Raw genomic sequence first — 20474 nt, forward strand, 5'->3', positions numbered from 1 at the left:
TTGAACATTCTAAGTGATAAGAGATCGAAAATATTACAAGGACCAATTCGGATGTTTTATCTCAATTGTTGAGAATATGTAGAGAACATGTGACCATATTGGTGTCCCTCCTCTAGTTTAACAGGCAGCTGTAGTTTATATTCTGTATTTATCATGCAGGATGTTACTCCTGCCAATTGCAAGCTATCAATCAGAGACAGCAGTTCTTCTATAAACTCTCATGCCACCAATATCTCTTATATTTACATGTTATTAAGCTTCTTTATCTTAATACTACCCCTTCCCTTGTTGTTAATGATTATACATACTTTACATGCTATATATTTCATAGTCATGTTTTATAAGTCTCAACAGCATTCAAAAGGTCCATAGGGGACCTTATATTAATGTAAACCTCCTATTATTTGTCTTAATAGATGTGCTGGTGGTCCGTAAGAGACCTCACGTTTGGTTGGGAGGTAGGAAACTGCGGATTAACATTAGATAATGTTCTTATATTCCTTTTATTTGTATTAAGCAGGTACTGCTTAGTTAGTGACATTGTCACTCCTCTGCTATGGAACATACTACTTGTATATATTTTTTTCTTTTGTTTGTGATACCGCACAATGGATTGTCTGTATGTTTATTTTAATCCTCAATAAAAATATATTTAAAAAAAAAAATATATATATGCCACAAAACCAAGAGTTTTTTTTCTCAAATAAAAAAACCTTGAAATCTGAATTGAAAGTAAAATAACTCAATCGTTACTTTCAACTAACTAAAATATTGCCTAAAATGTAACTTATATAAACTTATATGTGGCAAAGTTGTCAACTGTTCAAAACGATACTCGTCTTCAGTTTCACTGACGTAGTATCTAGTGAGAGGGCGGGAAAATTCACCTCCATAATGGCCATGTCAAAATGGAGGCATGGTCAGTTGGAACAGAAAAAACAGATAAACAAAGAAACAATAAAAAATAATATCAAATAAAATAACTAAAGACTTAACTCCTGAGCAGCAAAGAGAAAAGAGGAGGTTTTGATACTTTCTGGTCACTTTCTGGTTACTATGAGACATCTGATTGGTCCATACTATCTCCGACCACTAAAGGACTATTCTCATTGGTCTCATTGATATCATATTTTTTCTGTTAATATTCAAAATATTTTACTTTTAAATGCTGCCTGAGTAGTAAAGTGAAAGGTTGATGCAAAATATGAGTCTGTTCTTGTAATAAAAGTTTGTATTAAACCCCTGCAATGCACTACTGGAAACAAGACAAATACCTCTGGTAAGCCTATGACTAGAAACAAAAGCCACCAATTAGTCCCCAGTAGCATGGGATATGTACATATTCTTTTCTACAAAGTATGCTAAGAGATGAAAGTAAATTTGATAATAGACGTGAATTTAAAAGTGGCTTAAAATACACACTATATCTGAATCATGCAAGTTTAGTTTTAACTTTCCTATCCTTTTAAGTAACAGTGCACGTAAGTCTGAATTTCAAAGCAAATGTTTGGGCACAAAAGGTGAAGCATTGTACATATCCTTACCTAGAATCTCCTGTTCCAGAGCAAGAGAGTTAGCTGTTTTTTAAAAAAAACTCGGATTCATTTATTTATCTATACTAATTTATCCATACTTAATTGGAAGGTGAAGGGTATATACATATTCATTTTGCTGCTTTATCATTATTGGACATGTATTTATTTATTTTTTGTTTAATTAATTCTGTTTGTTTTAATCAAGCTCACTGCTTTCTTTTTCAGGTTTTATTATGTGGGCTGCCTGCTGTAACTGGTTGTGTTTAGACACCCAGCCAGAAGACGGGCCGACTGGACGAACACAAGCTTGTGCCAATCCCAATTTCAGAACGTCCCCTCCCACTCCAGAGATTGTCACCTGCAGAGCTTGCAATATTGCGATTCCATTTCCTTTTAGAAAAGTAAGTCTGATAATCTTTACATAAATGCAATATACTTTTCTCAAAAGCAAGGAAAGCTTAAAGGGATGTTAAACAGTGCTCCTTTGGTAAAAACAAATATGTTAAACGGCAAACAACTTACTTGTTTTCTTGCAAAATTAGCACGCCGAAATTCTCAATGTAGCACAAACCCCCAGTGTGATATAGGGGCTGACATCTTTGAGACTTAGGTAACATTCTGACTGATCTAGGCATGAGCAAGTCGGACTCCCTGTTATCTAGTCTATTCACGTAATAGTAACCAGCCCAGACGTTTTAGGACATCAGGCTAAGATAAACCTTCCTGCAGAGGCCCCTCCTCCTTGTAAGGCTGTGACATGAAGTAAAGGACACTGTATGAATGTAGGGAATAAATAAAAGGAAAAAATCAATTTAAATAAATGAATAATAATATTGCAATTGCTTCTATTAAGTATAAGACACAGCTTAGTGCTTTTTTTTTTAATCTTTTATTGAGGATTGTTAGGGATATGACAGATACAAAGAAGCTCATGACAAAAATTACAAAGTGACCGTATGCAAATTCAACAAACAGTGATGTTACTTCACACTTCAGTAATACAATTGACAGAGAAAAATATCATTGCATAAGGCACAGTAACATTCGGCTAGATGGAATCATCATTTTAAAATTTTATATAGTTAAATATAAGTAGCCATTAGTGAGATCCTACCAGATCAGATGAACTTTAAAGAACACTCAGTGGTTTCAAGTGGGACCCACAACGTGTAAACTACAACATAAGTTCGGCTCTTACTAGATATTCTCAGAAGAGGGTTACATGAATGAAAATTTATAGTGCACTGGGTAATTAATCTAGATATCCTAGAGCTTTGGACTCTTAATGGGTCTGAAAACTTATTGTATGTGGAATAAGTGTATGATGTTATATGAAAAGAAAAAGAAGGGGGGGATTAGAGGGGATATTCAGCGGAAAAGCACCGCTAAGTGTGTATGTTTCTTATATATTTATAATATAAGATGATAGGGAAAAGTAATGGTCATCGTCTGGGGGGGCGGATGACCAATAGTTAAAAGAATAAAAAGGGACAGTAGGTGAGGGTAGCAGTGAAAGGAGATGTGAGCAAAAGTAAGAAGAGAATAAAGGACAAATGTGCACAATTAAACAAGATAAAAAAAATAACCTTACGATTAATGAGTAGGAGACGAGATGGTCCCCAATTCCGAAATGAATAAAGTTAATACAACCATAAGGAAGCTGCTTTTGAACCTGCAGCATTGTAATATTTAACTGAACTACTAACATTGCAAGAACATTTAATATATATATATATATATATATATATATATATATATATATATATATATATATATATATAAGCTTGCCTAAGGTCCAAGTCTTATTTTGACCCATTATCTAACTTGGTATATTGACAAGTATTGTCTATTGCTTCATATACGTTTGAATAATAGCTACTCCTACCAAGTTATATGTAACTATTTTCCACGGTCATCTAACTTACACTATATCAATTGGAGACTTTCTCCAGTGATGTATACATAACTTATAGATCGGAAGTGGGTATAAGGTTAACCTACTCTGCCATGTGGATGCGTCCATACCTGTAATGAATATTGATTTACATAATGCTAGCCTTACATAGGGGTCTTGAAAGTACCTAGCTCGTTGTTTTGGTGTTACGACTACCTAGTGATATAACTAGTTATAGTAAAGATAGCAGATTAATCTGTACATTATCTTAAGAATAGAAGAGAGTTACAAGGAGTATATACACTGAATCATTTACCATACATATAACCACAGTTATTCCTCGAAATTATAATTGTTAATTAATCGTTTAAGAGAGTGTTATTCACATTCTAGCTTATCCTCTGGTCTTGTTAGTCACTTAAGCCAAAGTACCAGAAGCTCAAAGTCAATAGTGGCAGCAACCCATTGCTTGTGCTAAATTAATATACTTACAAGGGCTTGCATGCGGGTTGCTTTAATATATGAGTCAGGTGTGTACACCCCAGACCTAAGAGTGCTAATCTACTATATTAGAAACATGCTAGGGACTATTAGCTATGTGCATGGGGTTATAATACCTCTAAGAGGATAAGGGAGCGGGTAAGTTCTCCATGAGAATCTGAAATCAGCTTTCATATAGAAGTATTGACTATCTCAACCTGTGGAAGGAAAAAAAAGTTAATAACCCCTAAATAAGGGGAACAGTGGTTATACATCTCCCATTTAACTAGACATGTACAATATCAAATAACATATTAGTCACTTCAGCTTAAGGGGCTGTAGCTTAGTTTATAACCTGTATAGGGAATAAGAATAAGGTTCTCAAAAAGGGATACAGGGTTCCTGCAACTGCAGGAACAACTCTTACGTATTCAGTTTTGCGGGTGAACCACAGAGGGATAAAATGTTCTTTGTATGAAGTGTTGCATTCAGAGTTCCTGCTGGGAAAGTTTCCGTCCCTTAGATGCTGGAGACAAGCGTCTTGGCTTGAGATCCCATTCAGAGGCTGCTGCTCGGAGGAGAGAAGAGTTCAGTTGTGGGGGATCATGGTCGGAAACCTCCTGCTGAAGAGAAAGGGGCTCTCGTTGTAAAGAGGAGGTAGCAGCGGGGCTCTGTAGCAAGTTCAAATTGTATCTTCACAGGAAACCCCCATCTGTATCTGATCGAGTGCCTACCTAGACACTGGATGAAAGGATCTCCATTTTGATAAAGTATGAGACGATAAGTCAGGAAAAAACTGTATCTCCTTATAGAGATCTGGTAAGCTTTTATTCAGATAAGCTGCCTTCAGGACTTTTTCTTTGTAAGTAAAATAATGGAGTCTTATGATGACGACTCTTGGTTGTGCTTGATTGGAGTTTCTGGATCTAAGTGCTCTATGAGCTCTATCAATCTTAGACTCAGGATCCTGTGAAGAGTCTAGTAGTACTTCAAATAGCTCAGCAAGATATGTAAGGAGCTCAGCTGAAGAGATATTTTCAGGTATGCCCCTTACACGTATATTATTATGCCTCGACCTATCCTCTAAGTCCGCAAGCTTCATCTCTAGGTCTGAGATCATCTCTGCAAGTGATTGGGTGTAGGACAGGAGATTAGAGTGGTCCATTGCTAGATCTTCATGCTTTCGCTTGAGGATATCCGTCCTTTCTCCAAGGGTAGAAATGTCTTTCTTAAGTTCTGCTACTGAGGATTTAATTTCCTGTTTTAAGGATGAGTGATGAGAGTCCATTTTGGTAGAAAGGGGGATAATGAGTTCTTTAAGGGAAGCATTTTCAGAATTGTCAAGGTACATTTGCGTAAACTATGTGCTTCATCTACTCCCTGTCCAGACGGAGTGTCTCTGGAATCTTTATCGGAACAATTCTCTCTCAGACATAAATTTACTGTGGAAATGGTCTGCCACGGTCCTTTTTGGGTCTTCAATATGTTTATTATTATTTTTTTTCCTGATGGAGTGAGACATTTCCGTAGGCTGCAACTTTAGCTAAAAGTACCACTTATCTTGAGCTTCTATAGTATGCTTGAATTGGGGTGTTTTCCTGCTCCTAGCTTTTCAGTTTACCCCCACATTTTGGGGTGAGGGCCTCTGGGGAGACTGTTGTGTCACAAGCACACGCAGGGTGTCTGGGATCCTTGAATGTAGATATATAAGTTCTAGATTAGGTGTCCTAGCCCCATGCATGTCCCATTATTACAGGCACAGTAAATATAAATTTTTAGTCAGGGGCTGCATAGAAAAGAGAGGCCCCCAATAATATCTGCTCCCTAATAGTGTGTCTGTGCTTCTTTAGGATAAGTTATAAGTTAACTGTCTCTTAGGTAGAAAGGATTAGTACACACATGGCTACGTTCACAATGCCTTATACTCTGATATGCGTGACTGTGCTGGGTAAGATGGCTTTACTGACCACTTTACTGAGTGGGCTGTATTATGGGTGGGAAAAGTACCGGATACCTGTAGTGTGCTCAGATCGTTCTGCAAGTGAGTTAAATACACAGAGTGCCTGTGGATGATCAATAACACTCACTGCTATAGTGGAGCGCCTCTGTACCATCCTTTGGCATTTGTTTTTACTGAGGAGTGCTGATGTTCCTGCCTGTTAGATCATACACTGAGGCTGCTGGTAAGTAGTAGTGCTTTAGGGACAGCTGTTAGTATGGCTCTGACCTGCTGGAAAAGTGGTAAGCGTCAGTGCTGGGACCTGGATGCACTCTTGAGTGACGAAGCTATTGTGAAGTGTTGCCGTAAGTAAATAGCACCCCTACACTTCAGCTGTTCAGCATAGAGACCTGGAGCGGATCCCCGACCCGTGCCTTACTCTTTGACGTTATTATTGTCAGTGATATTAGGACCAATTGGCCCATAGGAGTGTCACACCTCTAGTGGGTGTCGTTTGTCTGTTTGACGTGCTAATCGTCATTAAGCGGGTGTAACCCATTGATGGTTTTCTCATCATTTCTGTCAAGACCAATAGACTTTGAAGTTACACGCACTTCCCCTGACATGATCATACGAACCACAGTCGTTTTTAGATTCCATTTGGAAACAATTATGCAAATACTTACATCGACCTGGGGTAACCATTACCTAACTAGATATTGTAACACATCACCATTGGAGATACTAATAATGATTATGAAGATCATAGTTTTTGTAAACAATAATCCAAGCTTAATATTAACCTAGGTAATCAGGAGATGTAATTGTTAAAGGGATTATGGGTTCTCATTGCTCTCTAGTAATCAGCACTACATGACAGTTCACAACTCCTGTTGTTGTTTTACTTTATATGTTAGGTCACCGCATCACAGTCATTGATTGGTAACTGCGTGTATTGAAGGGTGTTTTGAAGGTATCCAATTGGCTGGTGCGTTTAATTGAAGGGGAGGGTTTATACACCTGTTGGTAGCTTAGTCCTATAAAAGGTTTTTTTTGTAAATGTGTATTACATGCCTGATGAAACGGTCTTTACCGAGAAACGCATTGCATGGTTTCTCAATTACTGTGCTAGAGATCACACTGATTAGAGCATGAATTGTTTTTAAACAATGTTTTTAATAAATTGAATCATATGTTTTTTAACTACCAGTGCCTAGTTTGTTTATCTCTTAGCCTTTGCTACCTATTGGGTGTATACCCTCCTTTTGTGTTGCTGCTGTACTTGCGGTCTATTTATCCAATACTCCAGGAGCCCCGGTTCAACTGTTGGTCAGCTAGCTGGACTGCTGTTTAAAATCCAGCCCGCTAATACAGGCATAATTGATTGCCTTTCCTCCATGTGAGTACCCTGTGTATAATCTTATTGCACACAACATTGGTTGCGCTATTGATTCACACATGTGGCGCCTCTTTCTGTTATATTGTATTGTACTTCATAATCTGGATGTGGTTAGTGCCCTGAAGTTCTATCTTCAGGCTACAAAGGATTTCAGACTGTCTACATCTCTTTTTCTGGTGTATTCAGGGAAGCGCAAGGGGCAGAAAGCCTCTTCTACTTCTTTGTCCTTTTGGTTGAGGAGCTTGATTCGCTTGTCCTATGCGAGACATAAGCCTCTTTCAGAGGATCACGGCTCATTCAACTAGAGCTGTGGCTTCTTCTTGGGCCTTCAAGAGGCCTCTATGGAGCAAATTTGTAAGGCGGCTACCTGGTCCTCCTTACATACTTTTACTAAGTTTTACAAATTTGATGTTTTTGCTTCCGCGGAAGCTGTTTTTGGGAGAAAGGTTTTGCAGGCTGTGGTGCCCTCAGATTAGGGTCTGCTTTTTACCCTCCCGGTTTCATTCAGTGTCCTTGGGTTGGGTATATGTTCCCAACAGTAATGAATGAAGTTGAGGACTCTCCTCCCCTTTAGATGGAAAACATAAATTATGCTTATCTGATAATTTAATTTCCATCGAGGGGAGGAGAGTTCACGGCTCCCGTCTGTATCTCCGATGGGCGGTCCTAAATTTTATTTATTTTCTGGCATCATTTATACCCTGATATTTCTCCTACTGTTCCTTGTTCCCTCTGCAGAATCGGGGATGAGGGGAGTGGGGGAGGTATTTAAGCCTTTGGCGGGGGTGTCTTTGCCTCCTCCTGGTGGCCAGGTTTTTAATTCCCAACAGTAATAAATGAAGCCGTGGACTCTCATCCCCTAGATGGAAATAAAATTATCAGGTTAGCATAATTTATGTTTCTTTCATGTAATTAGCAAGAGTCCATGAGCTAGTGATGTATGGGATATACATTCCTACCAGGAGGGGCAAAGTTTCCCAAACCTCAAAATGCCTATAAATACACCCCTCACCACACCCACAAATCAGTTTTACAAACTTTGCCTCCTATGGAGGTGGTGAAGTAAGTTTGTGCTAGATTCTACGTTGATATGCGCTCCGCAGCAGGTTGGAGCCCGGTTTTCCTCTCAGCGTGCAGTGAATGTCAGAGGGATGTGAGGAGAGTATTGCCTATTTGAATTCAATGATCTCCTTCTACGGGATCTATTTCATAGGTTCTCTGTTATCGGTCGTAGAGATTCATCTCTTACCTCCCTTTTCAGATCGATGATATACTCTTATTTATATACCATTACCTCTGCTGATTTTCGTTTCAGTACTGGTTTGGCTTTCTACAACATGTAGATGAGTGTCCTGGGGTAAGTAAGTCTTATTTTCTGTGACACGCTAAGCTATGGTTGGGCACTTTTTTATAAAGTTCTAAATATATGTATTCAAACATTTATTTGCCTTGACTCAGGATGTCCAACATTCCTTATTTCAGACAGTCAGTTTCATATTTGGGATAATGCATATGAATAAATTAATTTTTTTCTTACCTTAATATTTGACTTTTTCCCTGTGGACTGTTAGGCTCGCGGGGGCTGAAAATGCTTCATTTTATTGCGTCATTCTTGGCGCTGACTTTTTTGGCGCAATTTTTTTTTTTCTGTTTCCGGCGTCATATGTGTCGCCGGAAGTTGCGTCATTTTTGACGTTCTTTTGCGCCAAAGGTGTCGGCGTTCCGGATGTGGCGTAATTTTTGGCGCCAAAAGCATTTAGGCGCCAAATAATGTGGGCATCATTTTTGGCGCTAAAAAAATATGGGCGTCACTATTGTCTCCACATTATTTAAGTCTCATTGTTTATTGCTTCTGGTCGCTAGAAGCTTGTTCACTGGCATTTTTTCCCATTCCTGAAACTGTCATTTAAGGAATTTGATCAATTTTGCTTTATATGTTGTTTTTTCTATTACATATTGCAAGATGTCCCACGTTGAAACTGAGTCAGAAGATACTTCTGGAAAATCGCTGCCTGGGGCTGGAGCTACCAAAGCTAAGTGTATCTGCTGTAAACTTATGGTATCTGTTCCTCCAGCTGTTGTTTGTACTGTTTGTCATGACAAACTTGTTAATGCAGATAATATTTCCTTTAGTACTGTTACGTTACCTGTTGCTGTTCCGTCAACATCTAATACTCAGAGTGTTCCTGATAACATAAGAGATTTTGTTTCTAAATCCATTAAGAAGGCTATGTCTGTTATTCCTCCTTCTAGTAAACGTAACAAGTCTTTTAAAACTTCTAATTTTTCAGATGAATTTTTAAATGAACATCATCATTCTGATTCTGATAATGGTTCTTCTGGTTCAGAGGATTCTGTCTGAGGTTGATGCTGATAAATCTTCATATTTATTTAAAATGGAATTTATTCGTTCTTTACTTAAAGAAGTCCTAATTGCATTAGAAATTGAGGATTTTGGTCCTCTTGATACTAATCGTTTTAAGCAATTATATCCTGTGCCATCTGACAGATTAGAGTTTTGGGACAAAATCCCTAAGGTTGATGGGGCTGTCTCTACTCTTGCTAAGCGTACTACTATTCCTACGGCAGATGGTACTTCCTTTAAGGATCCTTTAGATAGGAAAATTGAATCCTTTCTAAGAAAAGCTTACTTGTGTTCAGGTAATCATCTTAGACCTGCTATATCTTTAGCGGATGTTGCTGCAGCTTCAACTTTTTGGTTAGAAGCTTTAGCGCAACAAGTAACAGATCATAATTCTCATAGCATTATTATTCTTCTTCAACAGGCTAATAATTTTATTTGTGATGCCATCTTTGATATCATTAGAGTTGATGTCAGGTATATGTCTCTAGCTATTTTAGCTAGAAGAGCTTTATGGCTTAAAACTTGGAATGCTGATATGTCTTCTAAGTCTACTCTGCTTTCCCTTTCTTTCCAGGGTAATAAATTGTTTGGTTCTCAGTTGGATTCTATTATCTCAACTGTTACTGGAGGGAAAGGAACTTTTTTACCACAGGATAAAAAATCTAAAGGTAAATTTAGGTCTAATAATCGTTTTTCGTTCCTTTCGTCACAACAAGGAACAAAAACCTGATCCTTCATCCTCAGGAGCGGTATCAGTTTGGAAACCATCTCCAATCTGGAATAAATCCAAGCCTTTTAGAAAATCAAAGCCAGCTCCTAAGTCCACATGAAGGTGCGGCCCTCATTCCAGCTCAGCTGGTAGGGGGCAGATTACGTTTTTTCAAAGAAATTTGGATCAATTCCGTTCACAATCTTTGGATTCAGAACATTGTTTCAGAAGGGTACAGAATTGGCTTCAAAATAAGGCCTCCTGCAAAGAGATTTTTTCTTTCCCGTGTCCCAGTAAACCCAGCGAAGGCTCAAGCATTTCTGAAATGTGTTTCAGATCTAGAGTTGGCTGGAGTAATTATGCCAGTTCCAGTTCTGGAACAGGGACTGGGGTTTTATTCAAATCTCTTCATTGTACCAAAGAAGGAGAATTCCTTCAGACCAGTTCTGGATCTAAAAATATTGAATCGTTATGTAAGGATACCAACATTCAAAATGGTAACTGTAAGGACTATCCTGCCTTTTGTTCAGCAAGGGCATTATATGTCTACAATAGATTTACAGGATGCATATCTGGATATTCCGATTCATCCAGATCACTATCAGTTTCTGAGATTCTCTTTCCTAGACAAGCATTACCAGTTTGTGGCTCTGCCGTTTGGCCTAGCTACAGCTCCAAGATTTTTTACGAAGGTTCTCGGTGCCCTTCTGTCTGTAATCAGAGAACAGGGTATTGTGGTATTTCCTTATTTGGACGATATCTTGGTACTTGCTCAGTCTTCACATTTTGCAGAATCTCATACGAATCGACTTGTGTTTTTTCTTCAACATCATGGTTGGAGGATCAATTTACCAAAAAGTTAATTGATTCCTCAGACACAGGTAACCTTTTTAGGTTTCCAGATAGATTCAGTGTTACACAAAGATATCTCAATTAATATCTTTAAAACCGATTGTACGACACTCTCTGACGTGGTGGACAGATCACCATCGTTTAGTTCAGGGGGCTTCTTTTGTTCTTCCGACCTGGACTGTAATTTCAACAGATGCAAGTCTTACAGGTTGGGGAGCTGTGTGGGGGTCTCTGACGGCACAAGGGGTTTGGGAATCTCAGGAGGTGAGATTACCGATCAATATTTTGGAACTCCGTGCAATTTTCAGAGCTCTTCAGTCTTGGCCTCTTCTAAAGAGAGAATCGTTCATTTGTTTTCAGACAGACAATGTCACAACTGTGGCATACATCAATCATCAAGGAGGGACTCTCAGTCCTCTGGCTATGAAAGAAGTATCTCGAATTCTGGTAAGGGCGGAATCCAGCTCCTGTCTAGTTTCTGCGGTTCATATCCCAGGTATAGACAATTGGGAAGCGGATTATCTCAGTCGCCAAACGTTACATCCGGGCGAATGGTCTCTTCACCCAGAGGTATTTCTTCAGATTGTTCAAATGTGGGGACTTCCAGAAATAGATTTGATGGCCTCTCATCTAAACAAGAAACTTCCCAGGTATCTGTCCAGATCCAGGGATCCTCAAGCGGTAGCAGTGGATGCATTGTCACTTCCTTGGAAGTATCATCCTGCCTATATCTTTCCGCCTCTAGTTCTTCTTCCAAGAGTAATCTCCAAAATTCTGAAGGAATGCTAGTTTGTTCTGCTGGTAGCTCCAGCATGGCCTCACAGGTTTTGGTATGCGGATCTTGTCCGGATGGCCTCTTGCCAACCGTGGACTCTTCCGTTAAGGCCAGACCTTCTGTCGCAAGGTCCTTTTTTCCATCAGGATCTCAAATCCTTAAATTTAAAGGTATGGAGATTGAACGCTTGATTCTTAGTCAAAGAGGTTTCTCTGACTCTGTGATTAATACTATGTTACAGACTTGTAAATCTGTATCTAGGGAGATATATTATAGAGTCTGGAAGACTTATATTTCTTGGTGTCTTTCTCATCATTTTTCCTGGCATTCTTTTAGAATTCCGAGAATTTTACAGTTTCTTCAGGATGGTTTGGATAAGGTTTGTCTGCAAGTTCCTTGAAAGGACAAATCTCTGCTCTTGCTGTTCTTTTTCACAGAAAGATTGCTAATCTTCCTGATATTCATTGTTTTGTACAAGCTTTGGTTCGTATAAAACCTGTCATTAAGTCAATTTCTCCTCCTTGGAGTTTGAATTTGGTTCTGAGGGCTCTTCAAGCTCCTCCGTTTGAACCTATGCATTCATTGGACATTAAATTACTTTCTTGGAAAGTTTTGTTCCTTTTGGCCATCTCTTCTGCCAGAAGAGTTTCTGAATTATCTGCTCTTTCTTGTGAGTCTCCTTTTCTGATTTTTCACCAGGATAAGGCGGTGTTGCGAATTTCTTTTAAATTTTTACCTAAGGTTGTGAATTCCAACAACATTATTAGAGAAATTGTGGTTCCTTCATTATGTCCTAATCCTAAGAATTCTAAGGAGAAATCATTGCATTCTTTGGATGTAGTTAGAGCTTTGAAATATTATGTTGAAGCTACTAAGAATTTCCGAAAGACTTCTAGTCTATTTGTTATCTTTTCCGGTTCTAGGAAAGGTCAGAAGGCCTCTGCCATTTCTTTGGCATCTTGGTTGAAATCTTTAATTCATCATGCTTATGTTGAGTCGGGTAAAACTCTGCCTCAAAGGATTACAGCTCATTCTACTAGGTCAGTTTCTACTTCCTGGGCGTTTAGGAATGAAGCTTCTGTTGATCAGATTTGCAAAGCAGCAACTTGGTCTTCTTTGCATACTTTTACTAAATTCTACCATTTTGATGTGTTTTCTTCTTCTGAAGCTGTCTTTGGTAGAAAAGTACTTCAGGCAGCTGTTTCAGTTTGAATCTTCTGCTTATATTTTCAGTTTTTTTCTTTATAAGATTTAAACTTTATTTTTGGGTGTGGATTTTTTTCAGCGGAATTGGCTGTCTTTATTTTATCCCTCCCTCTCTAGTGACTCTTGCGTGGAAGATCCACATCTTGGGTAGTCATTATCCCATACGTCACTAGCTCATGGACTCTTGCTAATTACATGAAAGAAAACATAATTTATGTAAGAACTTACCTGATAAATTCATTTCTTTCATATTAGCAAGAGTCCATGAGGCCCACCCTTTTTTTGTGGTGGTTATGATTTTTTTATATAAAGCACAATTATTCCAATTCCTTATATTTATGCTTCGCACTTTTTTCTTATCACCCCACTTCTTGGATATTCGTTAAACTGATTTGTGGGTGTGGTGAGGGGTGTATTTATAGGCATTTTGAGGTTTGGGAAACTTTGCCCCTCCTGGTAGGAATGTATATCCCATACGTCACTAGCTCATGGACTCTTGCTAATATGAAAGAAATGAATTTATCAGGTAAGTTCTTACATAAATTATGTTTTTTTTCTTAGGGACTATAATAGATTCCCTATCGCTGAAAATATTTTTGACGGAGGTCAGAAAAGCCAAAATTCTTTCTTTCCTCTTGCTTCTCTCTCCAGTCTACTGTTTGACCATCAGTGGCTCAAAGTATGGAGGTAATTGGTCTGATGGTTGCTTCCATGGACATAATTCCCTTTGCTTGATTCCATTTGAGAGCTTTACAGTTATGCATGCTTAGTCAATGGAACGGGGACCATGCAGATCTATCTCAAAGGATCGAGCTAGATCGGTCGACAAGAGACTCTCTCCTGTGGTGGCTTTTTCAGGACATCTGTCTCAGGGCACATGCTTTCAGAGACCTTCCTGGGTAATTGTGACCACGGTCTGGGACTCGTTAAAGGCGCAGGGACTCTGGACTCCAAAGGAGTCTGCTCTCCCTATAAACATCTTGGAGTTGAATGATTTACAATGCGCTGATGGATTGGCCTCAGTTGTCCTTAGCCCGGTTTATCAGGTTTCAGTCAGACAACATAACCTCAGTGGCTTACATCAACCACCAGGGAGGAACTCTGAGTTCCTTATCCATGAAGGAGGTGGCTCGGATTATTCAGTGGGCAGAAGCTCATAATTGCCATCTGCCATCCACATTCCAGGAGTGGACAACTGGGAAGCGGATTTTCTGAGCAGACAGACTTTTCATCCCGGGGAGTGGGAACTCCATCCGGAGGTGTTCTCCAGCTTAACCCTCAGATGGGGGGTGCCGGAACTGGATCTGATGGCATCTCGGCAGAATGCCAAACTTCCAAGGTACAGCTCAAGGTCAAGGGACCCACAGGCCGTTCTGATAGATGCTCTGGTGGTCCCTTGGGACTTCAGGCTGGCATACCCGTTTCCTCTATTTGCTCTCCTTCCATGAGTCATTGCTCGTATCAAACAGGAGAGAGTGTCAGTGACTCTAATAGCCCCTGCGTGACCTCGCAGGATCTGATATGCAGATCTAGTGGAGATGTCGCCTCTCTCACCTTGGAGACTGCCATTGAGGAAGGACCTATTACTTCAGGGTCCCTTCCTTCATCCAAATCTCGTTTCTCTGAAGCTGACTGCTTGGAGATTGAACGCTTAATTCTGCCTAAGCGTGGTTTTTCTTTGAGTCGGTCATTGAGCCCATGATTCAGGCTTGCAAGCCTGTTACTAGAAGGATTTACCATAAGATATGGCAAAAATATATTTATTGGTGTGAATCCAAGGGCTACTCTTTGAGTAGGGTCATGATTCCTAGGGTTTTGTCTTTTCTCCAGAAAGGTCTGGAAAAGGGTCTGTCGGTCAGTACTCTGAAGGGTCAGATTCCTGCTTTATCTATTTTGCTATATAAGCGTCTGGCAGATGTGCCAGATATGCAATCGTTTTGTCAGGCCTTGGTCAGAATCAGGCCTGTGTTCAAGTCCGTTGCTCCTCCGTGGAGCCTTAACCTTGTTCTTAAAGTTTTGCAGCAGGCTCCGTTTGAGCCAATGCATTCCATAGATATTTAGTTGTAGGTTTTGTTTCTTATTGCTATCTCTAGAGTCTCTGAACTCTCTGTTTTGCAGTGTGATTCGCCTTACCTTATTTTTCATGCCGATAAGGCAGTTCTTCATTCTAAGTTTGGTTTTCTTCCTAAAGTTGTTTTGGATAGAAATAATAATTAGGAAATTGTTGTTCCTTCTCTATGTCGTAATCTTTCTTCTCATAAGGAATGGTTGTTGCACAACTTGGATGTTGTGCATGCTCTGAAAGTCTACCTACAGGGGACTAAGGATTTTCGCCAGTCTTCTGCCCTGTTTGTTTCTTGGGAAACGTAAAGGTCAGAAAGCTACTGCTACTTCTTTCTCTCTGGTTGAGAAGTATAATTTGTTTGGCCTATGAGATTGCTGGACAGCAACCTCCTGAGAGAATTACAGCTCATTCCACTAGGGCTGTCTCTTCTTCTTGGGCTTTCAAAAATGAAGCTTGTGTGGAACAGATTTGCAAGGCTGTAACTTGGTCTTCTCTGCATACTTTTTCCAAATTTTCCAAATTTGATACTTTTGCCTTGCCTGAGGCTTCTTTTGGGAGAAAAGTTCTTCAAGCGGTGGTGCCTTCTGTTTAGCTCTACCTTTCTTGTCCCTCCCTAGTCCTCTGTGTCCTCTAGCTTGGGTATTTGTTCCCAACAGTAATTGAGGATGCCGCGGACTCACCATATCTTAGGAAAGAAAACAAAATTCATGCTTACTTGAGAAATTTCTTTCCGGATATGGTGAGTCCACGGCCCCGCCCTTTGTTTTAGAATAGTTATTTGACTAAACCTCAGGCATCTCTACACCTTGTGTTACTCCTTTTCTCTCCATTTACCTTCGTTCGAATGACTGGGGTTTTTGGGAAGGGGAGTGATACTTAACAGCTTGGCTGTGGTGCTCTTTTCCTCCTCCTGCTGGCCAATAGTGATATTCCCAACAGTAATTGAGGACACTGCGGACTCACTATATCTGGAAAGAAAGAAATTTATAAGGCTACTCTTCTTTCTCTGGTATGAGCTTTTGCTACTAAGACTTCAGCTGTTACCAAGAGGGCAATATATATATATATATATATATATATATATATATATATATATATATATATATATATATATATATATATATATATATATATATATATATATATATATATATATATATATATATATATATATATATATATATATATATATATATATATATATATATATATCTTTATACTACCTTTGAGTATAATCTACCCAGCTTGTCTTGGACACAAAACATATTGAAATATAGCTATTTAGTCATTTACACTATTTCCATTTATAGCTGCATATACTTTGATCTGTATGCAAGTTAGTTACTGTCATTTTCTTCTTCACTTAATTATGTGTGCAATTTTGTTTATTTCTGCTGGTCACTGTCACAATTATGGAGCAGGCTAGAACTGTCTCCCCATACTATTTCACTTTCTGACCCTTCAGGGGAGTTTAAACTTCTTTTTTTTGCCATCTTAGATTAATTGTGTGCCTTGCAAACTTGAGTTTTGTCCTTCTGCACAACTTCACAATAGTTGTGTGGATAGTAATGCAAATTTCTAAGTTCTTCATGCTGTACCATAACAAGCGCAGCATCCCCCTCTAAATTCTTCTCAGGGTAAAAAGATGTATTTTCTTCATGATTCAGAATTGCATTTGGTCTACAGTTGAGGAGGTGTTTGGGTCTATGCCACCGTTATGTAGGTGCAAATGCCTGTGAGTAAAGTGTCTGCAGTTGCTCAGGGGTCCTCATATGAAGACAAGAGTCTTACAGATTTCATGAGAGTTAGTCTTTTATCCTTTTGACTCATCTTCAGATGGAGAAATCAAGTTTAGAGGATCAGGATTGCTCTGTAGAGCATGATTTGAATTCTTCTTTTTATTTTTAAGTTAGAACACTTGCAATCTCTTTTAAAAGAGAGGTGTTGCTAGCTCTTGGTGTCAGTGAGCTATTAGGGTCAGTCTGTTAAGCAACTGTATTTGTTATTTGAACATCCAGTCGAAAAAAAAAAAACCCCCTTCTACTTTAAAGACAGCATGCAGGTATGGCCTTTATTTCAGATTTTCTGATATGGGGCAGATTGAGGTAATTTCAGAAGGACTGGTTTGGATCTACCCGGGATCCCTGGGTGCTAAATCCAGTCTCAGAGGGTTTAGGGTCAGGTGGAAGGTTTCTTCTGTTTTAAAAAATCCATTAAAGGCAGCAGTCCCCTGTCTCCATGTGTATTGCATCTGGAACATATGGATGTGGTTATCCTGGTCCTTCTGGCTGAAAAAAGTACATTAGTGGTGTTCCAATCTTTTCATAGTGCTAAAGAAGGAGGACAAATTCCAGCCAGTTTTAGATTTAAAATCTGTAAACTAATTTTCGAGATTTCATAGATTCAGAGGGAAAACTGCTTGCGCGCGCCCCCTTTCAGCTTTGTATGCTCACTCAGTGGAATGGAGATGAATTATACAGATTTATCACAATCAGTTTTTCTGGATTACAAGACCAGGCAATCTCTTCCTTGGTGGATATCTTACAAGGCTCTGATTCATGGAGCACCCTTTCTATGGCTGTCTTGGGTAGTAATCATGACAAAGGCCAGCTTTATTAGATGGGGGGGATCTGTCTGAGAATCTCAGAAGGCTCAAGGAGTCTGGTTTCCTCTGAAGGCAAGGTTACTAATGTGTTTGAAGAGCCCTGAAAAATCGCTCAGAGTTCTGAGTTGACCCCTTCTTAAACAAGAGACCTACGTTCGGTTTTAATCTGACAATGCCACCACAGTGGCATATGTCAATCATCAGGGGGGAACCAGGAGTTCTCTAGCGATAAATTAAGTCTCTCACATTCTGTTATGTATGGAACGAAGCCACTGTATAATTTTGGCCATTAATATTCCGGGAGTCAACAATTGGAAAGCAGACTTTTAGTCGTCAGACTTTTCATTTGGGGGAATGGTTCCTTAATGAAGAATGGTTTCTCAATTTAATAATCGGATCTCATAGATGCTCTGGTGGTTCCGTGGTCTTTTCGTCTAATATACTTTCTCCCCCCCCCTTTTTTTTTTTATTATTATCGGTTATTTGTAGAGCGCCAACAGATTCTGCAGCGCTATAAACAAAGGGGGAGTACAACAAAACAAATATAAGGATCAAATGGGTAGAGGGCCCTGCCAAGAGTTGCACTGTTGTAGTCAGCTCTTAAGAAGGTCATCTACAAACAGCTGGACTCTTGACTGGACAGGTAGGAAGAGAGCCACGAAACGGCTGTGTCACAGATGCCAAAGGATTGGAGGGGTTGGAGCAAGAGAGGGTGGTCAACAGTGTCAAAGGCTGCGGACAGATCAAGGAGGATAAGCAGAGAGAAATGGCCTTTTGATTTTGCTGTAAGTAGGTTGTTGGTAACCTTAACAATGTCTCTGTGGAGTGATGGGGACGAAATCCAGATTGCAATGGGTCAAGAAGGGAGTTTAATGTAAGGAAATGGGATAGGCGTGCATATACTAGTTTTCCGAGAAGCTTTGAGGGAGGAGGGAAATAGGGTGGTAGTTGGATGGGGAGGTAGGATCAAGGGAAGGTTTTTTGAGGATAGATGTGACCAGTGCATGTTTCAGCGATGAGGGAAATATACCGGTGCTGAGGGAGAGGTTGAAAATGTGTGCGAGTTCTTTTGTTCTGCTTTCTCAGGAAATAGTTTGGATCAAGCTGGAGAGATCTCAATTTATCCTCATTGTTTCAGTGCTTGGTATACTAATCTGATTAAGATATCCAACTCTTGGTTGGTTCAAGCTCTTATTAGGATTAGACCAGCATTTCACCCTTGGAATCTCATAATAGTCTTGAGAGCTCTGCAGGTTTATCCTTTTGAACCCATGTCTAATGTGGTCGTTCCACTTTTGTCATGCAAGGTTTTATTTCTATTATCTATTTGCTTAGCCAGAAGGGTTCCAGAACTTTCAGCATTGTCTTGTGAGACCCATTATCTTGTTTTCATCAAGACAAGGTGATTCTAAGAACTCAATATGATGTCCTAACAAACGCAGTCTCATCAGAATATATATCAATAAATTGTAGTTACTTAAATGTATTCTTTCCTGCAAAATGCTAATGATCAACTGTTTGATATGTCAAGGCTTTAGGACTCTTACCACCTTATGAAAGAAAACCATAATTTATGTTTACCTGATAAGTTCCTTTGTTTCATGGTGGTGAGGGTCCACAAGTCACATCCAAGTTTGATATTAAAGGGACAGTATACACCAGTTTTCATATAACTGCATTTAATAGACATTACTATAAAGAATAAGATGCACATATACTGATATAAAAATCCAGTATAAAACGGTTTAAAAACTTACTTTGAAACTCTGTTTAGCTCTGTTGAAAAGGGAGCTGGAAAGCCGACTGCAAGTGGGAAATAAGACACTCCCCTTCTTTTGCATATGAAAAGACCCTTTACACAAACAGGAGCAAGCTGGGGTAGGTATCTAGTGGTATTCTGATAAAACTTTGGGGCTTGGTTAGGAGTCTGAAAATCAGAGCAATGTTATTAAAATAATAAGCAAAACTATAAAGAAAAACTTAAAAAAAAAAAAAAAAACAAACTTAAAAAAAAACAAAAAAAAAACTTTATGGGCTATATAAATAGATAATTTACAAAACATTTATGTCCCTTTAAACCGACAGTTCTAGCATGCACCTCATTTACCTTGCTTTGTTCTTCCTGCTTCTCTATTTTCTCCTTTTTGTTGGATATACATTAGACTGAGGGGAATCAGGAAATGGGAGAGATTGAACCTCTTGGACAATTTGATTATACTAGAGGAGTACTGATATCTTAAAAACAATAGATTAGACACATTTTTATATAGAATTTTACTGGGAGACTAGCAGACACTCTTTCCAAACGACATTGCTGACAGGAGACCAAGCCACTTACCCCCAATGATGACAGGCACCTATCCCCCCCCCCTGGCATCACCCCCCCAGCATAAAGCTAACACCAAGCAACACCCAGAGAGCTATGCCAACAGTTTCACGGTACTCAGAAGAAGTCACTAGCAATAACAGTGTATTGTTTTGATGTTACAAGTATTATTTGTTCACCAAAAGGACATTGGCGAAGCAACAATTACCATCTTCTTGGTGCAATACAGATACTTCTTAGAGCTGAACCTTTTATCCTAAACTGAAACAGCACTTCTTATGTCCTTATGGTAATCCTACTGCCTTGATTGTAATTAATGGTGAA

General features: G+C 39.1%; 1 protein-coding gene across 2 annotated transcripts in view; it reads left to right on the plus strand.

Annotated features, from left to right (window-relative positions):
- Window positions 1-20474, plus strand: part of RFFL (ring finger and FYVE like domain containing E3 ubiquitin protein ligase) — a 206308-nt gene that overhangs the window by 100163 nt on the left and 85671 nt on the right. For both annotated transcript variants that reach the window (XM_053707433.1, XM_053707432.1), the window contains one exon: window positions 1761-1936. In XM_053707433.1, the coding sequence (XP_053563408.1) occupies window positions 1769-1936 (168 nt within the window). In that variant the 5' untranslated portion in view covers window positions 1761-1768. The remainder of the gene's footprint in view (window positions 1-1760; window positions 1937-20474) is intronic.

The sequence above is a fragment of the Bombina bombina genome, chromosome 3 (genome assembly GCF_027579735.1).
Source record: "Bombina bombina isolate aBomBom1 chromosome 3, aBomBom1.pri, whole genome shotgun sequence".
Taxonomy (NCBI): domain Eukaryota; kingdom Metazoa; phylum Chordata; class Amphibia; order Anura; family Bombinatoridae; genus Bombina; species Bombina bombina.